The sequence below is a fragment of the Pagrus major genome, chromosome 17 (genome assembly GCF_040436345.1).
Source record: "Pagrus major chromosome 17, Pma_NU_1.0".
Lineage (NCBI taxonomy): Eukaryota > Metazoa > Chordata > Actinopteri > Spariformes > Sparidae > Pagrus > Pagrus major.
This window is the reverse complement of record NC_133231.1, coordinates 6,462,493-6,483,843: the sequence shown is the minus strand read 5'-3', so window position 1 is coordinate 6,483,843 and position 21,351 is coordinate 6,462,493. Positions and strand designations below refer to the sequence as shown.

The 21,351-nt window shown below is 39.5% G+C and overlaps 1 protein-coding gene across 1 annotated transcript in view; it reads right to left on the bottom strand.

Moving 5' to 3' along the window:
* The window catches only part of LOC141012037 (neuroendocrine convertase 1-like), a 146,425-nt gene that overhangs the window by 44,306 nt on the left and 80,768 nt on the right, over window positions 1-21,351 (bottom strand). Inside the window, exon 9 of the mRNA XM_073485419.1 lies at window positions 12,666-12,779. Within this exon, the coding sequence (XP_073341520.1) occupies window positions 12,666-12,779 (114 nt within the window). The remainder of the gene's footprint in view (window positions 1-12,665; window positions 12,780-21,351) is intronic.

Genomic DNA, 21,351 nt, shown 5'->3' with positions numbered 1-21,351 from the left:
TGTGATTTGTTACATTTTGTGACATTCTGCATTTATTCTCTAGTTCATTCTCAATTCAACAAAAAAAATGTGCAAAATGTCGTTTTCTCAATTTACACAGGTATGAGGTAAATTGTATTGTATTGCCTAATGTTGTATTGTATTGGTCAATTGCATTTAAAGACAATGGAAAGAAACTAAGTGAGCACTATTAGACCCAAGTTCATCTATGGGCGGCACGGACTAAGGTGAAGACATGTTAGCTAATGTTGAAAATGTTTCAACTTGAGCAAAAATCACACGCACCCTTGGACTTTATGTCCCTTTTTCATAAACATACAGAGAGGAGAGGAAAAGGGACAGAGAGTGGATGTAAATATGAGAAAGAACTGGAGTTTCTGCTGAGTTCTGCCCCACATCACATAAACATGTACAGGCCCACTCCCATACGCAAGGTCAGTGCGTACATTTCTAGATAGGTTAAATTCCTCCTGGAGAAAGACTGATACCCTGCCATGTCTTGCTGTTTGGTGATCTGAGTTAAAGGGGCTGTAGAGTACAGAATAAAGCAACTGAGCAGCTAAGATGTAAATACAGAAGACAGAACGCAGCAATGACCATTAACCACTAAATGTATTTGATAACTTTAGTTACTCATATTTAATTTATCTGCAATTGGATAAAAAAACACCGATTACGATAATCAGGAAAATGCTGAACATTGGATCCAATAATCAAGAAGCTGATAGTCAAGCCACAGGAAACAGTATACACATGCATGTACTGTACACACACTGTATGAATAATTTACTTTCACTTGTATTTCTGATATATTGATACATTTATTGTCGGGAAATTAATTCTGACACTTAAGTACATTTAATATCAGATACTTTAACCGTTACTAAAGTAATACTTAAACACAATATCTTCAGTTTTACTCAAGTATGAATTTTTCAGTGGTCGTAGTCCACAGAAGGGAGTCGGCGAATACTAGTGAAATCTACTAATTGGGCACTTAACTGGGAATATATCACAACGTGGTGTTTATCAGCTTTATTGCTAATTCTTGGTATTTGCAGTGTCATTCCATTTTAGGCATTTTAGCCTCCCCTGACAGTGCCAGTAGAGACAGACAGGAAACATGGAAGCAGAGAAGAGGATGATGTGATTTTGTGTTATGTTACCTAACTACCAGGCTACAAGGACACCAGACTGACACCCCCCTTAGAAAACACAACAGCAACAAACAAAGGTATAACATATTTTCTGAAAATGACTTTCACTGCAAAAAGCTTATTTTAGATCTGTGACTAATCAAAATACAGTATGTTCTGACATTAGACACATTAGACACTCTGTTTATGGTACATCTAACTTATTCATATTAACACATCTGTGTCTGTGTTGAAGAAACAATGGTGCTCCCACTTGATCTGTTGCTCAAAATGTACTCATACTGCTTTACATGTGTAGTCTATTAAAGCAATGAAGATTTATTAGCCTAAAACAAGGCAAGTAACCATATTCCACAACTAAAGAGGTGGATAAAGCAGATACAGGTTGGCTGTTACTGTAGTTAAAATCTCTTTCTCCACCCCAACCCCAACCCTTCAGTCCCCTCACCCAGCCCACCATCTATCCCTTCCTCTTCCCAGAGCTGTGTTTGTGTTTCTAGGGGGAGCTGGCTGACCCCTGACCCTGGGCTAATGAGAGCGATAACGAGGATTAAAAGGGGGTGACTGGAAGGTGTCTGAGAGTGGGGTTTAAACAATTACACTGGGCTGCCAACATGCCTTTCTTCATGACTCAGGAAATTACAGTCTCCCTCTCGCTCTCCCCCCACACTCTTTCAGTCGGCACACAAAAGAAAGGGCTTATGGAAAATAATAAATTATCTCGGGGCCACGTTAACTTGGATGTAAATCGCCGGGCAATTATGTTTTAATAGCCCTTTAAGAGAATGAGTAATTGGGTTGACACTACTGGGGTTGATCAGGCTCACCCGTCTCTCTCCCTTTGTGCCCGCAGGAAGTGAGCTCTGGGTCTGTGTGACGGTCAGCCTGCAGGATGACTGTATGACGGTTTTAAAAATACTGTGACAGTGATATCAGGGAATCTGCATGAATATTACCATCATGCTAAATTTAGAACTTTACTGTGGTAAACCAGGCACTCTTAGCATTTCGTTTTTTTAATTTCTGATATTAGTAGGTTATCCTACTCTTCACTTGTTAAGGATCATCAGTTTGAGATTTCCTCCTGATTAGGTTTTTTGGTTTATAGGTGGTTGCTCTTGGTTTTGTCTAGTCTGTGCGCTCTCATGGCAATTCTTTGTCTGATTATGCCAAACTAAACTTTATATAAATAGCAGGGGTGCAAAGCATAGCAACAACCTTAATTGGTCTATTTTCCCAAAACATCTGAAGTTATTGGAAATGGTCTATTCGGCTTCTTCTCTTATGTTAAATTGTTTACTCCCCTTTATACGCCTCCGACAAGTACAGCGGAAATGTAGCTGCTGACAAATAATACACAAAATAACGATATTTGAACCATATACCAAAATGGATCATAATAAGGGATAATGATTTGTATCCAAACCATGTCCAAAAAACAAAAATTGAAGTCTAAACTCAATCTGTAACTGTTAATGGTCCAGGTGGAAATAAATAGCGGGGATAGAATGGTGATCATATTGCACGAATTTGCTTTAAAATGCAGTTTGTGATGGGAGGAGGCCCTTGATGGAAAACTGGTGTGAAGCGTCTATGGTAAAAATTTAGAAAGCTTTCGACTAATAAACTGACAAAAATGTGCCATAATAGCTCAGTGGACTATATTATGTAATTTAAAAAAATAATGAGGTTGTGCATGCCGCAGGATGAGATCCAGATAAAAACAAAGATGGTCCAAATATCCAAGATAAAAAAACAAACAACAAAAAACAAAAAACCTTTGGGGAGCTCTCTTGGCCTTTTCTTGGCCCTGTCTAGCTGTCAAGTCGTGCAAAGCACCAGGCATCAGCATTGGATCATGATATAAAAATAACGTCTTTAAAACATCAGTCACGTTTTGTCCTGCACTATGTAAAGAATCTGATTAATGGTGAAACTGATGAAAACTTACTGAGGATGAACCTTGCAAAATTTTTGAATATTCATCTTAAAGCCATCTCCATCTCCGTGTTTTAGCAGGTTAAAAATTGATTTACATTTTGGCAAATCTGCTTTGGCTAACGGAAGACAATAATCTGGATATACACATTTAACATGTACAAATTATTGGTTATGGCTCTGAAAGGAAGTGCTATTACATTTGCGACAAACTGTGTCAGGCAAAAAATAAAAAATAAATAATATATAAAGAATATTATTACAAATATTCGCATCTGTTCAGACTACATTGTTAGTTCATATCTGTGCAGTGTCTTTATTTTCAATTACATACCAAAGAGACAGGAAAAATAAAAAGTATTTTAAAATCGAAATATTGAGGTTGAAGTCAGTAACAGTGTTATGAAATAGAAGAAAAATGTCTGATGAGCATCCCCATCACCATAATTGTCCCCACTAACACACAGAGGTGAGCAGGAGCAGCTCGCTCTGACCTCTGACCTCTGGCCCGGACTGTGACCTGTGGATGATCGGCGTGTGTCCTGTTGTGGCTATAGTGGGAGGAAATGGAGGCAGAATCGATGTCAGAAGGGAAGAGATCACAACAGGCCAAACCTGGTGAGTTGAAAACTACCAAATGAGAGTGGAACAACACAAACAGCAGGGGAAGGAGGAGAGAAAAAAGCAGAGAAAAAAGAGAGAGGAAAAAGAAGGCAGAAAAAAATAGTGATAGAGATCTGAGGCTAGAGCGAGTCTGACACAGTAGAGGGAAATAATCAAAATCCTCGGCAGGATGTCGGACCTTACTGCAACGAGCAAGCAAATGGTGGGATAAACCTATATTTATCTCCTCTTACTTTCATCTCAGGAGGAAGACAAACGGGGTAAGAAATTGATCAGATGAGCATCTGTTAGGCTTAGCAACAGTCACAAGTCTGCAGAGACGGTTTTTAAACCTCATTTTTCAATCTCATCTCCATTACTGTCAATGCTGTACAGGCACTTAAAGGACTGTTCCACAGTAAAAGAATACAAAGAAAAATGTATATGCAAATGTATGCTGCACCTCAGCTCCTCTGCAGCCACAGTTAGTGGTTGACAGGGGCAATTTGTAAAGTGAGTTTCTACACGAGTAATGGAGTAAAAGAGTGAAAAGTTTTTGCCTTTGATGATACCTCTTGTTATTTAAAAAGTAAAGGGCTATCTATAACTTATAGCTACACCACCCTTAGTATATGCCCTTTACAAAAACATGATAGAGGTCAACTAAGAACTGTGTTCTTGACAATCCATAACAAGACCAAACTTTTAGCACTGCCAACAGCTGTGTAGGTCATGGAGGATGAGGATGTCAGTCAGTGAGTCGCTCTGTTAGTGGACCAGCTCAGATTATTTTAGCTAAATAGGGTGAACAATAAAGGACAAGGACAAAAAAAAAAGAAATTCTTGACATATGAGAAGATGGAACCAAAAGTGACATTGATTGTATAAATGATTAATCTTTTCAGCTCCAGACTAAAAACAAACCAACATTCAATTTTTCATTACTTATGAATATTTAACCTTGGAAATTATTTTGCAACATGGACATTGTTTCTTTGTGTATTTAGTATTAAAGTGTAACTCTCGCTAAAATGCAACCTAGGCTTTTTTTGTGAATGTACACGAGTCAAACCTTTGTGTAAAAGCATAATTACGACAAAAAAGCCACTTTTAAGATTTACCGTATTTTTGTTTTCTGGTCAAAATCATTTTCAATGGCGTGCTAGGGGCAGCTTTACGGTAGCATCAAAATCGCTATTTTTAAAACACTAAGAAGACCTCGACACAACATGAAACTTTGCTCGTAGTATCACCAGGGTCTCTACACATGAACACGAGCATTGAGAACATTGTTTGTGTACACAGAGTTTACTAAAAAGAAGGTTTTTGAACAACTCACGTTAGCAGTAGCTTGCTCCGCTCGTCGTTGTCCTGCCAGTTGAGATGCGTTGATCCCCGAGTGTGACGTAACACGGAGCTTTCTCCTCCATGTGATGTCGCACTCAGGGATCGACCCTGGTGATACTCAAGCAAAGTTTCAAGTTGTATCGAGTCTTCTTAGTGTGAAACTCAGGACTGAGACCATAAACTCATTTGGAAACTGTTTACTCAGGTAATGAATCAAGTTAGAAGTAGGGTCATTCTTTCGTACGCTTACAGTCCATTCAGACTTGGAACCAGTCAAGTTGCCCCCTGCTGGTAATTAGAAAGAGCACAGGTTTAAGTCACTTCCACATTGACCTGGAAGCATCCATAATTTATACCTGTGGCATGTTGGTATGGTATGGTATATGGTATATCTGTGGTTGGATTTAAGTTTTTCTCATCAGGGTGGAATAGCATCTGAAAGAGCATTTGTAACATTGCCTTCTGGAAATTATGTTTATATACTACTAACTTGTTTGCAAATTAATTTTTGAGGGCATTTCTGCCAGGATTATGGTCAAAGGGAACATGTTTCCCTACGGAACAGAGTGCTGTGTTGTTGTAGTGCACAAAAGGTGTAGGCGCGGGTTGAATGGGTGGAGTACACAGTACAGGACTTTAACACCACAGATCTGAACTCACAATGCTTGTATTGTTATGAGGATACTGTAAATAATTACAAATGCAATCAGGAGATATTCAGTGTCAAGCAAACAAAATCTGTACTGCATTACATTTCTTACAAAACATATTAGCTGTTGCAAATTAGTGTAACTGACTTTCTAGGAGACAGGGTTTGCATTTGGCATCATCATGATTTATATAGATAAAATGACACTTCATGAAAGGTGGCACTGCTTTTTGTTGGTGTACATCTTCTCAAAGAGGAGAACATTCATACAAATTCAATCATACTGAAATACTGGTACCTGATAAAGGTTCTTCATATATCCTATGGAGTGGATACTGGCATGTGGCTGTATCTTTCCAAGTGTGTTAGTGTGTCTCTTTCTCTGCCTCCCTCCTCACTGAGGCTCTTTTATTCCCTCCTGAGCGGCTCCGTCACCCATGTCGCCGGGGGACAAGGAGAACGTGGCGTTTTCCCTGGATCAAAAATTTACGAGCAATTAAAAGTCGGCCGACGCCCGGCATCCATCAGCCCTGCGTGCTGCTGCCAGGCTGGGTGAGGGGGACTCGCAGTAAACCACAGGCTATATACTTTTATATCTGTTTTCCCTCCAAAGAGGGAAGGTTATGACAAAATTATGTTTTACCGTCCCCGGTTTCCAGTGCGATGTAGACATCTTTCACAGAACAGGCTCGTTGGAGGTCAGAGCCCCTGGAAAGGAGGCAGGGATAGAGAAATATGTGTGTGTAAAATTGTGTTGTGTTTATGTTGGGTGATTTTTTTTAATCGCTGACAGAAGCCTTTAACACAATAGGAATAACATAGTATCTGCTCCTCTGGTCGATCAGTTACTGAGGGAAGAGTGACCTAATTACTCTGTTGTTTATTACTGCATGGCTCTGATTTATTTCCTTATGCTGATGTAATTTCAACACTGACTCTTCCTCTTCGATAAAGGCTGCAAGAGACATTTTTTTGTATTCGAATACACACACAAACACACACACACACACTTGCACAATGATCCATTGCGACACACCTAATACACAAAAAAGCACGCAAACCCTCATACATCAACACAGTCACTCTTTCACTTTTTCTGGCTCCTCGCGACAGGCCCAGACTCATTTGCATCCTTAATTGTGTTGTAATGTACTTTTAATTTGAAAATGGAGGCAATTAATTATTTTGATATGGAACAAAATGCCGCAAATGTAAACATTCTAATGGTTCTCCGCGAACAGACTATCATTTTTCAAAAGAGGGACTGAATCTTATCTAATTTTTTAATGCCATACTAGTTTTTCCTTCTTTGTAAGATACCGTTTTTCCACTCAGGCATTCTCCTTGATATTCACTTTGTCTTTGCGGAGAGAGGGCAGCATTTCTTTGATCTATTCCGCCGCTGTTATTTTCTATCTAAATCTCCCACAGGATAATTACTGTAGTTTCACCTATGCTATCAGAAGAGATTAAATGAAATTAAGCCTGTTTGGACATTTCTGCTTCTCCTCCGTACGTCATCCCTCCGGTGCAAGCAGCTAACACCAGACCCTCCACTTTTCTATTTCTGGGTCAGAGAGGCTTCAAGTGGAGATGTGAATCGCAGATTAATTTTTTTTTCCTCCGTCAAACATGTGATCAATCGGTGTCAGCGTTCAAAGGATAGAGAGCAATGCCGGAGGAGAGAGAAGGAGAGGAGGAGAGGAGGAGGAGGAGAGGAGAGGAGAGGAGAGGAGAGGAGAGGAGAGGAGAGGAGAGGAGAGGAGAGGAGAGGAGAGGAGAGGAGAGGAGAGGAGAGCCATTTGTACAGACCTTGGAAAAAAAACTGACACTTTCACTCCCTCAACCTGATAAACTCCCCACAGAGAGGAGCAGGATGGATGCGTGTTATTTTTTTTCCTCTTTTCGCTCATTTCCATCACCTTTTCTCCCTCATTCCCTTTCTCTCTCCTCTCTCTCTCTCTCTCTCTCTCTCACACACACACACACAAATATTCTGTCCTCTTATATCTCTAAACCCCCACCCAACCGCCACCCCTCACCCCTATCTCTTTCACTCTCCCCCTTCTGATTCTCCTGAGGGTGCTAGGAGCTCGCTGACATCACAGCCGGCCTGGCAACAGCCTATAAATTATGAGTGACAAGTCTTTGGACCAATAAAAGCACCACCATATTTCATGCACAGTAAATCTGATTGCAGATTGCTCTGGCGTGTGGCGGCTGACATGTTTATTGTCGTCATGGCGGTGGGAGCCGAGGGTGAGAGGGGTGAGGGGGAGGTGGGGGTCGCTCCCCAACATCAGAGTTTCTAAAGCTCCCAGTCTATATGGAGGTCAAACAGATGGGAACTCTGGGATGCGGGCGACCCTTTCCACCCACCCACCCAACCAACCAACCCCCCAAATCCCCAAACACACACACACACACACACACACACACACACACAAACACACACACACACACACACACACACACACACACACACACACACATAAACATACATTCACACACACATCAATGCCAACTCACCAACGTCTATAAGGAAGCTATTTTTCTTTCAGCTTTTACAAAGCCATGCAACTGCTTCATTCACTGCAACCATCTGTCCTCAATCCGCACATGCTCACTGTGAAACTTTTGTACTCAGTGTCTCCATTGAGTATATTTATTTAAACCATTGGTGTAAATGATCTAAGTAATCCATTGGTTTTTAGGATGGTGGTAGTAGGCAAAAGACGCATACAAGCTACAAAGTGAACAAGTGTCAGTTCAAAAACGAAGGAAAACGTCATATTTTAGCTTGTTTAGCACCTGGCTGATAATGGAACAAGGTTTGTCTCTGTTTCGTTTTATGTTGGGTTGTGTTACATTATACACAATACATTTTTTAAATAGTTTTTGCTGATATATGAGTGTGTGTATGTCAAGCTAACACATTTGTTATATTAGCCCAACGCAGCGGAAAACAGATAAACTACTTCATTAAACTGGCGATAGAGAATTGTTTTTGCTTTAACTGATCACTCTGAAGTAAATACTGACTGCACAGTGTAATGGCTGTAGAAAAATGACACCATTTGTGTATAAATTGGTTCCTTATAAGTATACAAATGAAGGTCGAATTACATCACAAAGGAAGCACATCTGCCATTGTGAAACCAAAACAAGAAAAGGCATTGTTTTCCCTGGTTGCTATCCCCAGGTGAGAGCTGAACAACTGGAATAACTGTGGAAAGATAAGAAAAATAACCCCACTGATGAAGGAGGCAAGCAAAGAGGGAGAGTGATAGAAAGCGAGGGAAAAACAACAGCGATTGGATGAGCATTCACTCGATGGAGAGCGCTCGTGTTTTGACAAAGTCTGTTACCTCACTGATATGTGTTTCCCCATCACTCGGAAATAAATGGTTTGAAACCAAAATTCTTTCTACGAGATCAGTAGGTAACAAAACCTGCCTACTTATACAGTATACAACCAAGTGTTTTACTCCTTTAGCCAGGCTGCCACAGGTAGCCATGTTGTAACGCTGTGCTTGCGAAAGCGTTGTTAACGGTAAAACCGCAGAGAAACTTGAGGAGGGAGAAATTTGAAAAGTTGTCTATTTTCACTTTAAAGTGCACCGCATGGAGCTATTTCCCCACCAACATTAAAAGTTACATTCTCACTTAAATTAATTAATTAATTAATTAATTATCGGTACTGTTTAAGCACTGCACTTAAAAGATAATTATTAGCACTGTGGTATGTTTTTTCTCAGTTTTACCTTGATAAAATGTTAATTTGTAGGTGGCAATCACTATTTTGCATAACTAGTTATCACTTCTTTTGTTACTTTTTCATTTTTTTCCCAAACTAATATAAAATGCTAAAAATCCTGTTCTGTGTGCCTGAGAAAGTTTCTAGGGAATAAGTTTATGAATGCTTTAATAAACTGGCTAAGTCACCATTGAGTCAACTAGCAACAAAATACAAAACAGGCTACACTGTATATATATATACGTATATACATATATACGTATATATATATATATATATATATATATATATATATTTATATTTATATATATATATATATATATATATATATATATATATATATATATATATATATATATATATATATACATATATATATATATATGTTGATATATATATGTATATGCCTACAGAATCTGAACAGAAGGGAAAAAAGCCTTTCCCCTCCATCACTAACATGCCACTATAACCTATAAGCATTCAGCGTTATCTTCAATTTTCTTAAACATGGATCCTCTCATTACAGATATCATATCTAATCTTTAATGTATTGTAACAACCTCATTGATGATAAGTGACCCTGTGCTCATTGCACTGTCTAGTCCATCCGTCCTTGCCCATGCAATAAACCATTCTTCATAATTAGCCTGCAGTATGATCTGGGCATTACAAGTCCTCTGCCATGGCCCCTAAATGGACAGATTTCAACAGACGCCCGCTGGTGTGATCGGCATCATTATATTTTAATTAATCCATTCTTCTCACAGCAACACAGTAATTACAATCTATTTTATGACACGGCATGCTGCGAAAGACGGGATGGAAGAGAGAAATGGGAAAGCAGCAAGAGGGAATAATAGCCAGAAAAGGGAAAAGAAGGGGGAGAGGAAGGAAGGGAAATGAAAATGCAAAGAGAGGTGAGGACGTACTGTAGAGTTAGAGCCATGATGAAGAGGGGAAATCTTAAGGTGAGTGAGACAGAGAGCAGGGAAAAAACATCACAAACGCTATGACTGATTACCGATATGTCATCGCCCGGCTGACATTGTAAAAGCATTGTAAAAGTGTTTATACGACGTCTGGAGGAGCACAAGGCTCTCTCTCCCTCTCTCTCTCTTTCTCTCTCTCTCCCTGGTTCATGCTTCACACAGGGAGAGCGAGAGGCTCCATTTCCTCCAGCCGCTGTCTATATAAATCAGGACAGGTACGGACACTCAGACACGCTGTGGGTGTGATAATAACATTAGAGGATTACAATGACACTCCTCTCTGGACAAGATCACCCGTCTCAACTGTCATAAAACAGCTGCTTTTTGCGGTTGAAGCGCTTTATACGAGGAGAGTGTGTAGGTGTGTGTGCACTTTAAAGTGGTGTGTGTGCTGGTGGCAAATACAGTAGTGAACAAGTGGAAGATGACGCCGCTTGAATGATTCATCGCGGACTGTTTACTTGATTAAACTTGTAGTAAGTGACACCTGATCTCTTCAGTATGACACATAAATGGGTTACATGCAGTCGGTTTGACCTTACTTTGAATTCAATATATTATTTTAATCAAATCAATCAATAAATCCAAATGTTTTGTGTGACTGTGTCTCAAAAAGTGCTGTAAAGCACGTATAAACCATTTAATTTACCTGAAATTACCCAGCTCCAGATCATATAGGGATAATTACTGTAATCACACATTTCATAACCACAACCACTGTCTCCCCACATACTCTGTAGACAGTTAAACTTCAATCATAAATCCTACCAGAGGGGGAAATATCTTCAGGGCGACATGTTACACAGACAGATAATCAAACAGTTAAGAAAATATTTGATGTCCACACCTACAGTATGCTATATGCACCATATAACATTGGCCTGGCATGATTAAAAGCTTTCTATATCATCTTCATCATGATTATTAGTATTATTATTATTATCATAAGGAGGTATCTCAATGTCTAAATGTGTTTTTAAGATTAAATTAGATTAGATTAGATTTTTATTGTGTGTTCAAGCAAAGAGTTGAAAGTGACCATTAATCAGTTACTGTAAACCAGTCAAACCATTCAGCTGCAGGCCAAAAACTGAACTGAGTTATGATGGATGATATACATGGAGGATTAAGGTTTACCTAATAAGAATGTAAAAAAAAGATTCATCACAATTCTGTACAAGTCAAATATGATAGCACATTACAAAATAGTCATTTGAGTTTTAAGTGAAATATGTGAGATATTTAGTATATCTGACAGCAACTATGAGTTTGCAAAGGCTGAATAGCCAATAAATAACACAAGTCAAGATTATTACAGTGTAACAACAAACTATAATGCTAGAAACTGTTTACAAATACATAATTAATAATAGGAACAAAATTAAACCCATCACGACCTCTTCTTCGCGTTAAAGGAATAATTCGACATTTTGGGAAATATGCATATTCACTGTCTTGCAAAGGGACAGATTAAAAGACTGTTTATATTAGCAAATAGATTAGAATAAAGGCAAACAGCTGGTTGTCAAATTATGGTTTTACAGAGGGCTTTGTGCCGGACTACTTCTTGGCAGGGAGCAGTAACTTTCTGATGTCTTTGCTGGTTGCCTGGCAACCTCACGGTGACGTCGAGACTTCAGGAAGTTGCTGCTCCTGGCCAAGAAATAGTCAGACACATAAATGCTAATACAACCGCAACAGTTACTTTTACACTTTGGTTTTTGTACAGATAAACATACAAGGTATTACATGTTATTTATTGAGTTTTTGAGGTGCTTGACAAAAGACATCTTTTTATCTTCAGACATGGCCAGACTAGACATTTCTCCTTGTTCTCGGCCATTATGCTAAGCTAAGAGAAGCTAAGCAGCTACAGGCTGTAGCCTTATATTTACTGTACAGACATTAGACATCAGTCTTCTCATTGAAAGTAACTCTCGCCAGGAAACAAATAAGCCTATTTCACAAAATAACACAACCAAACTTGCTGGTGCTTAGACAGCCCTCGCTACAAGTTATCAAGGGTTTCAGTGAAGCATGTAGCTCACTTTGCTTTTCAAAGAACAGCACTACTGATATGTAAATTGATTAAAACACCACTCAATTCATATATAAGACTCACTCAAAAAGCAGGCAGAATGTTTTTGCAGAACACTTCTGTTAAATGTAACCCCAATGATGATACCACATGCTCGTGTTCAAAATGTTTGCACACATCACAGTACCTGTGATGAACATGATATCCTGCTGCGTTGATGTTCCATCCGGGCTCCTTGGGGTCAGGAATCTTCGCTGTGTTGGCGATCAGATGCTGAACATCCCTCCATGTCAGCTCAGGACTGGGGCAAGAGACATGAAACAGAATATCATCAAACGCATCCTTCCTTCGGCTCGTGTTCTACACCGACTGACACCACAGAGGAAACACTTCAACTCTGATACTCTGGAAAGAAACCTGCAGGGAGCTCAACATGGACTCTAGCGCTGAAAGAGGCTGGAGGACTGTTTTATGAGGCTTGCAGCACATTCTATCAGGCACGCATGTGATGCTTATACTGTATTTATTGACACATAAACTGCTGCAATGAGACACTGCCGTACTTTTTACAGCAGGTCCTCTAGACATAAAAGCACCTGTTTAAGTCAAGCTTACAGTTTTTAATAATGGTGTCACTAAAACTGTGAATCCAACAAAGAATATTTGAGACTTTAACAAAAGAGCCTAGAGAGTCGAATGTAGAAAAAGTCTTCTTTTTAATCCCAGGCAGGGGAATTCTAATAGAGCGGACTCAAGTGTCATGTCAAGCAATATACTAATGGAATCCAATTAAGACCTTTAAACTGCGCCGAGAGCTGGAGGATATTAGCTCAGTTTTCTATAACAAAAGACCAAAGGGTCGTCAACGAGGGCTTTTTCAGGATATAAAAAGCATAAAGGAAATTGGGTTTTTCTGCTTTATCCACTCATTATTGTTCCCTAAGAAAATGAGTTGAATGGAGTATAAGAAAACCGCTTGGCCACCCATTCCGAACCGCCTTTCTGAGAAGAAATGCCTCCACTGTTTGCTGAACATCTGTACACGTATATAGTCGTTTCTCCAGCACAGAGGAACAGAACAAAGGTAATTAAAGGTGTGCAACTTCATTTTTTCCCATCATTAATGACATAACTGCAATACATCAAGCACGTCTACTCAGCCACGTTAAAGTATATCTTCCTTAGTTTTACAGTACAAAGACGTGAAGAAAAGCCCTCGAAAAAACACTAAATCACAAGTAGCCGCTTCATTATTGTGCTGTTGAGTGTTAGACATCTCAGGAAATATCAGGCGCAGATATAAACAGATGTATTCCATTCACGTATTGGAAAAAACGAAGCAGAACAAAAGCGAGGAGAGAAGCTTTCATTAGCAGCATAAAACAAAACCCCGGCAAGCAGCAAGAGCAGGCAGCTAAAACAACATGATAGGAATAATACCAGTAACACTAATAATAGACGGATAGAATGAAACAAAACACAACGCACAAACAATTATTTTAAGCTTTGATTTCAAAGGGATTGGAGTGTGTGTGTGTGTGTGTGTGTGTGTAGGGGGGGAACAGGCTTTGTACTTTTGAACTGTTGCTGCTCACTGTGTGCGTCTGTGTGTATGAGTGTGCACTCTGTATTATATATTAGCAGCAGCAGCGTGATTCTGTTGTGTGCACTCCCCCACCTCCATCATCAGCACCACCACCACCATCACCCCTCTGGTGGAATCAGAGAAACCCCCGCGGCCCCGGCTGGTTTGCATAAAGCAAACAAAATTAAATTTGCTTTGCTAAATCAAAGCATGTATGGTATTCCAAGCCGCTCTCTCTGGGACAAATTACTTCAAACGGCCTCCTTTGTATCATAACAGAATAAAAAAAAGAATCAGCCCAATCAGCGGCTCTCAAAAACCCTCGACTCGGGAATTAATTATTGAACCGAGGGCTTTTCTCCCTCCTAGCAGTCCGCGACACAGATCTATTTATTTTGGAAAAGTCGTTTTGCTCTTAAAAACACACTGTTGGCTGAGCACTCGGTTTACCGCTATCTCTCTCTCTCCCCCTTAATGTTTTCAGTCCTCCTTGCCGCACAGCCCCTGAAGGGACATGTGAATAGGTTTAGGCCACGAAATTAATCTGAAACCACACGACCAGCATCCACCATAGTGCTGGTTAAACAGAAGTATTGCTTATGCTGTAATGGACTTAAGATGAACTGAGCTGTTAACTTGTGAGGTTTCTCTCACATAGAGGTGGGAGTTTTTTTTCTTCTCTGCACTAGCTCTTTGTATCAGTGTGAGACCATGTGTTTTCACCTCCTGTTGGTTTTGGTTTGGCTGCAAGAAAGCATAAAACCATTATTTGTGGAATTTGGTATGCAGCCTGAGTAAAAGATGATGATCTTAAGCGAAGGATCCTGAGACAAATTCCAGGGTTAGTTGTTATCTCTATTTAGACATGCTACATGTGATTATGTTTAATATAAACATTAGTATCTGTATTTTTAGAAAAATATTCTATGGGCCCAAACATTGTTTTTATTATCAACTGCTGTGTTCACATGAAAAGAACAAAAGACATACTTAAAATGTCCTAAAGCTGAAATACATCATGTTATAGTGAGATGACATTGAAACACCTCGCTCTGTTTTCAAAGAACCAGGGATTACTTTAATGCAGCTCTGACGTTTTTAAAGCTGCATTAATTAATCTATTAGAAGATTAGATGTCAACTATTAAACTAATCTCCAATGATTTTGTCAATTGTTAGGTTGGTTTGCGTATTTTTTTTACATTTTTAAATGTTTCTGAAAATTTGTCTAAATGTTCTTATTCCAGCTTGAATGTGATTATTTACTGGTGTCTTCACTCCTCTATGACAGTAACCTTATGGACAAAACGAGACATTTAAGGATGTCATCTTGGTATACGGAAACACTGATTGACATTTGTTCTGACATTTTATAGACTGAAAAATCAGTCGATTAATCAAGAAAGTAGTAGACAATGAAAATAACCCTAGTTGCAGCCTTAGTGTTTCTTGTGAAGTTGTTTCACTTTTTGTTGTTATTATGCATCAACAATGCAAAATGCTGACGTGATGAAATACAGATCTGTTCAACTATTGTAACTAGCAGAGTATGGAGAGCATTTTAGAGCCATTTTAAGGGATTCACGACACACCTCCATACAAAAAGGACCAAACAATTCTATACTGTGCTTGCAGAAAAGGGGTATCAGCTTGTTTAGATTACTTGGTGGGTGAACTGCTGTACTGTAGGTGGAGAGCTAACTAGTAACATGCCAGCCAGCTTGCTAGCAATACTATTGACAATAGCTTGTCAGGTTCCAAGCTTGTGATCTAGCTCAGTCGCTAAACTGTCAATACAGTAAATTTGCAGTGCTTATTCAAGATACTGTATGTATTTGTTACATCAAGTCCTGTTTCACTGACTGCAAACCATGCCTCTTTTGTGGAGCAGCTACTCTGGCAGGGGAGGGTTATAAACAGAAGCTAATGTGATAGCTTCTTCTATTTTGGACATTTTGTCTTGTCACAATAGGAAAAGCATGTGTGCTGAGTTGCATTTAGCAGCTTCAGAGTCTTTTGCATGCTGTGCTCACTGTCACAACTTACTGGGACACTTGATTAGAGCAGAGCCATTAATCTTTTCTTACTACAACGAGACAAAATGTCTGCTTTAAATTTAGTTTCTTTCCTTAAAATTATGGTTTGTAATTGGTCAATGGTGTGAATTCACCAGTCGGAGTTTAACTCAATGTGAAAGATTATATATATCACATTGATTGCATTCAAATGAACAGACTTCACTTCAAAATGTCGCTGTGTTTAAAATGCTGGTCTGATAAAGACATTAAGCAAAGATGCATCTAACAAAGTAGCTCATCCATCAATCATCCACTCAACTCATGCATGAAGGAGTAACGCGAAAACTTTTAATTTTGACAAAACCAAGTGAAGGCATCATGTCTCCTGTCATGTATCATCTCTCTCTGTGAAAGCTGTACTCATCACTGTAAAATTATAATTGCAGACACTGAGGTATGGACAGCGACAGGAGGAACAGAACTGACATCACTGTTACAAAGACAATAAAAATGAAAGCACGTTGTCCAGCGCAGACATGAACACGACTGGCTTGCAGCTCACAGGAGACTGGGGCAGAGTGCTACAATATATGAGCCTCCTCCAGACCCTCACAGCCTTCATCCCCTCGCCAAGGCTCACAAAGCAGCACAGCAGCCGTCACAGTGAGCACACAACTGTTTACAAATCCCCAGTTAATAGGATCAGGCCTCATTGACTGAGCCGCTCCGATGTGTCTGATGTAATCTATTAGCTGTATGATAGTCAGTGTCTCAGCCCAATCGATAACCCTGGGCCTCCATATTGCTCCACTGTGGACTGTTACTCCTCTTTAGTGCTGCTTAGAATGCAGACTTAGTGACTATAAAGTGTGTGTGTGTGTGTGTGTGTGTGTGTGTGTGTGTGTGTTTAGGAATGTATATGTGTGTGTAGGGAATTGTGTCCATCTACTTGTGAATTTCAGAGTTTGAGTGTTGGTGTGTGTGTTTGTATGTGTATACAGAAACTGTACAAAGGAAACGTGTGCACAACAATGTATTGTGTAGTGCAGTTTGAATATGTGCAATGTTTAATCATAAAACATACACACTGTAGCTGATAGGTGGGCAGATGTTAATTCTGTAACGCTTTAATGCATGAATCCATGTGGGTATTGTGGGTGTGGACGTGGTTTACTCACTTTGTGGGGACATAAATCTCTTTACAGTCTCATTGTGGGGACTACACTTCCTTATTTAAGTCCCTATGGCATGAATCATAACATATTTGGGTAGAGACTTGGTTTAAGTACGTTTAAGCAAGTAGTGATTATGGTTATGGTTAGGTTAAGTTTCCACAAAATGAATGTAAATCTATGTAATTTTCCCAAAATTGATGGCAACACTGGCAACACAACTGTGTGTGCGTGTGTGTGTGGTCTGTCTTTGACAAGTTCGCTTAGTTAGCTGGACTGTGAGCTCAAAAATCACAGAGAAAGTATCGTTTACACTACGAGCACCAGAACTTTGGGCCAGGATGGGCAGAAGCTAGCTGGTTAGCATGCTAAAAATGCTTTGCAACGCAATACATAGATGTCATGACATCAAAACTCACATTCTGTTGTTGATTTCAGTTTTAATGTTTTCAACCGAAATTCTTATACTGTGTTCGCACCAAACGCGACGGGAGTGATTTGTGTGACTAGATTACATACAAAGTCACCGATAAGAAGCGATTAGATACAATTTCGTGACTATTTCGCTCAGGGCGGTGCCAATGACATGATTGAGGCGCTGACGTGAAAAAATGTGTGACGCGACAATCGCATGAGTTGAAAATATTGAACTCAAGCGAATTGAACATGAACAACAATGGAGGAGAGGATAATAATCACTATTCATGGCCGTTTGCAGACATGTATGATAACACATCTACTCTTGCTGAGACAGGACAAATAAGGCAGCATTACAATGTTGTTATTTCGGCGTCCTTCTGATTCATTTATTGCAGTCAGAGCACAGAGAAATTTCTTTATGTTGGGTTCATACCAATGTGCTGCGCATTCGCGGTTATTTTTATCACGTTGCGCGAGTAGATGTGATTAAAAATGAATAACCTGCACGAGTAACACAACGTGAATATTTTCTTCACATTTGGTCTGAATTCAGTATTACTAATTGCACTTCTATGGTCATGCTTAGGTTAAAACCAAGCACTATGCAAGGTTAGGGCTGGGTTAAGTTTAGGGTTAGGGTTATGGTTTGGGTAAGGCAGCTGGAGTGTTTGTGCTTTTGTGTGTGTATGCAGTAGTTTTGTATTCCTGCATGGAAAACATTTGTGCTGTACTGCAGTTTGTGTATGTGCAGTGTTAAATCATAAAACATACATACTGTAGCTGATACTTAGGCAGACGTTAATTCTATAACACTTTAATGCATGAATGCATGTGGTGATTGCAGGTGTCTGTGTGTGTATGTGTGTGTGTCTGTGTGCTGTGTAATTATGTTGACATTTGTAATATCCACGCACCTATAGATGGGTGTATTACTGTACACTGGTGCCTATGTGCGTATTAATGGCGCTTTACAGTGGATGGCATGCCTGGAAGTGCATGTTCGTGCATCTGTGTGTGTGCGCTGTGTTTGTGTGTGTCGGAGTGTGTCTGTAGCTGGTGTAACTGGGTTTCCAATTAAGTTGAACCACAGGCCGGATCAATGCTAGTCCTCTGTGTGCAGGAATGAGCAGCCCTGGGCCCTCAGAGCATGCCCACGAATAATTTATCACTCACACTGGGCCCAGGCAGAGAGGAGGAGGAGGATGAGGAGGATGAGGAGGAGGAGGAGGAGACGGGGAGCACAAGGACAAAGTGTCCAGCCCAGGGGAGAGAGCGCGAAAGATGGGCAATCGAGGGGACAGAAAGATGAAGGGGTGACGAAAGAGAGAGAGAGATCAGGACCCAGAGGAAAACACTGTCAGCTCCCGATCATTTAGAAGAATCACACTCAACATTTTTTTCTGGTAAACAACCATCGAAAATGAAATTCTGCAGGGAGCACAAGCCACATAATTCTTCAACACAATGTACTGCATGTTTGGAAATGCTGTAAGTAGTAAGAGAGATGAAAATATGTAACACTGGATCAATTTGTTTTTCAGTAATTGCCTTTTGCAGAAGAGATATCAAGTCCATGTCATTTACTTCTAGTTTTATGTAAGGTTCTGTAGATTTGATCACACATTAATACTATATCATGTTGACTAATGTGACATTTGGATTGAATATCGCATAATTTCATTTTCTTACAAATCTAACCACGCGAAGAAGAGTTTCATCAGAGCTAAATATGTACATAAACAGAAGGGCTCACTAAATATTGGTCCATCCTTTTGATGCAACAAATCCTCAAAACTAAACAAGAAATGTGTGTTTTTTGTAACTGCACTTTAGAACAACAAATATACTTTACATGTTTTCTGATTTGATGCCCACAATGCCAGGATGACATTATTTGTTCAGCCCTCTGAAGCTATTTCAAATTAGGGTCAGGTTTTGTGTGAGGATTAGGGATGATCTGGGTTAAAATTACATTAAGGTTAGGGGACCTCACGACTCATGGTTACAATAACAATCACATGGTTAATATTGAGGAATGGTAACAAAAAACAACAACAAAAAAACATTGACTCACAGTTGTAACAGGGAAGCGAATGGCAGTCTCCCATTTTAATGTCCAATGATTTGACCATAATATCATCTGTCTTCTTCCTTTGCTCCCATCATAGTGTCTCTGGCCACTAGAGGCTGTTGTCACTTGCTTTAATGACTGATGCCACGGTTTTCATTGGGAGGACAATTTTATTAGATTGGTCTCAAGTTGAATACTAACCTTATTGACTGCTTAGGGTCTTGGTTCATCTGTTCAATTTTCTGCACTTTTTATCAGAAATGTGTTTTGGAAGTTTGCATGGACATGTAAAAAGTTGAAACCGGCGACTTTCCCCCCCGTAGCATTTTACAAGTGGTATTATTGCTGCCACTGCTGTCACAGAGACAACCATATCGCTTTATGATTTCCTCAGAGTAGCAGCTACCAACAGCACAGGACAAAATGTGAGTGTATTCATTGATTTACTCTGTAATGGAGACATGAAAGCAGACAGAAATTGTGCCAGGCTGCTAGTCTGACTACATTTCCAGTTAGTCTTCATTGTCCTGGGAGATTTCGTGCACGGTGGCAGACAAAACAGCATAGTAGAAGCGAGGGTTATAGGGAACAAACCTAAACACAGATGGTGTCATTATTCTATTGCCATTATATTGTGCAATCAACATTTACTTTATAATGACATGTTGACGCAAAAAAAAAAAAGTCTATTGCTGTTTAAAAGTTAGGGGACCTTCAACTTCATGGTTACAATCACATGGTGAAAGTTAGGCAATAATCTTGGTCATGGTTGTAAAAAACATAATGTTGACTCCTGGTTGGAACTGGGAAATGAGCAGCAGTCTTGTGTTAAAGTTTGATGATCTGACTATAACTACACCTGACTTTCTCCTTTGCTCCCCTCATCATTTCTATGGCCACTAGAGGGTTTTGTCCCTTGAATGTAACAATATGTTGCTTTGGTGCATTTGACTGATGCTGTTGTTTGTGGAAGGCACTTTTGTTGGACTGGTATCTGCACCAAACCTTCGTATAGACACATGTTACAGTTTATTAGCAACAGATTTTCACAAAGGTGATGAAAATGCATTTAATGAAGCTGACAGAAGACTTTTCTGTATCTGTTCTCAACAACAGTAACCATAAAACATGAACTATGGGTGTATTAGACAGATTGAATGTGATGCTGTGTCTGATGTTATGAGATTGATGCATTATATCCTGTAAAGCATGTTGATGTATTAGCATCTTTACTTACAGTGAGAGGTGATCTGTAGTTATATAAGCGTACGTTAGCTTATGTATATCTTAATTAGTGGCACACAGAGGTTTACTGACTTAACATTCTGGACATTCTTGGATCACATTGCTTGAAAAGGATCCATTTATAAATGAGCCATCATCAGCTTGTACTTAAATCAGTTGAAGAGATTGATGCATTTACATTCTTCCTGATGCTTTCTTCACTGAAGCTCAGCATGTCCAATATTCTTTTCAATGCATGTTCACTGTTCTTTTCTCTTTATTTTAACAGAAACTGAAGAAGACATCACTAATAGTCATGCTTGTTAGTCAGCAGGGTATAATGTGTTGGTACAAGACAAGCAGCAGTTTAAACCCCACTGTCTC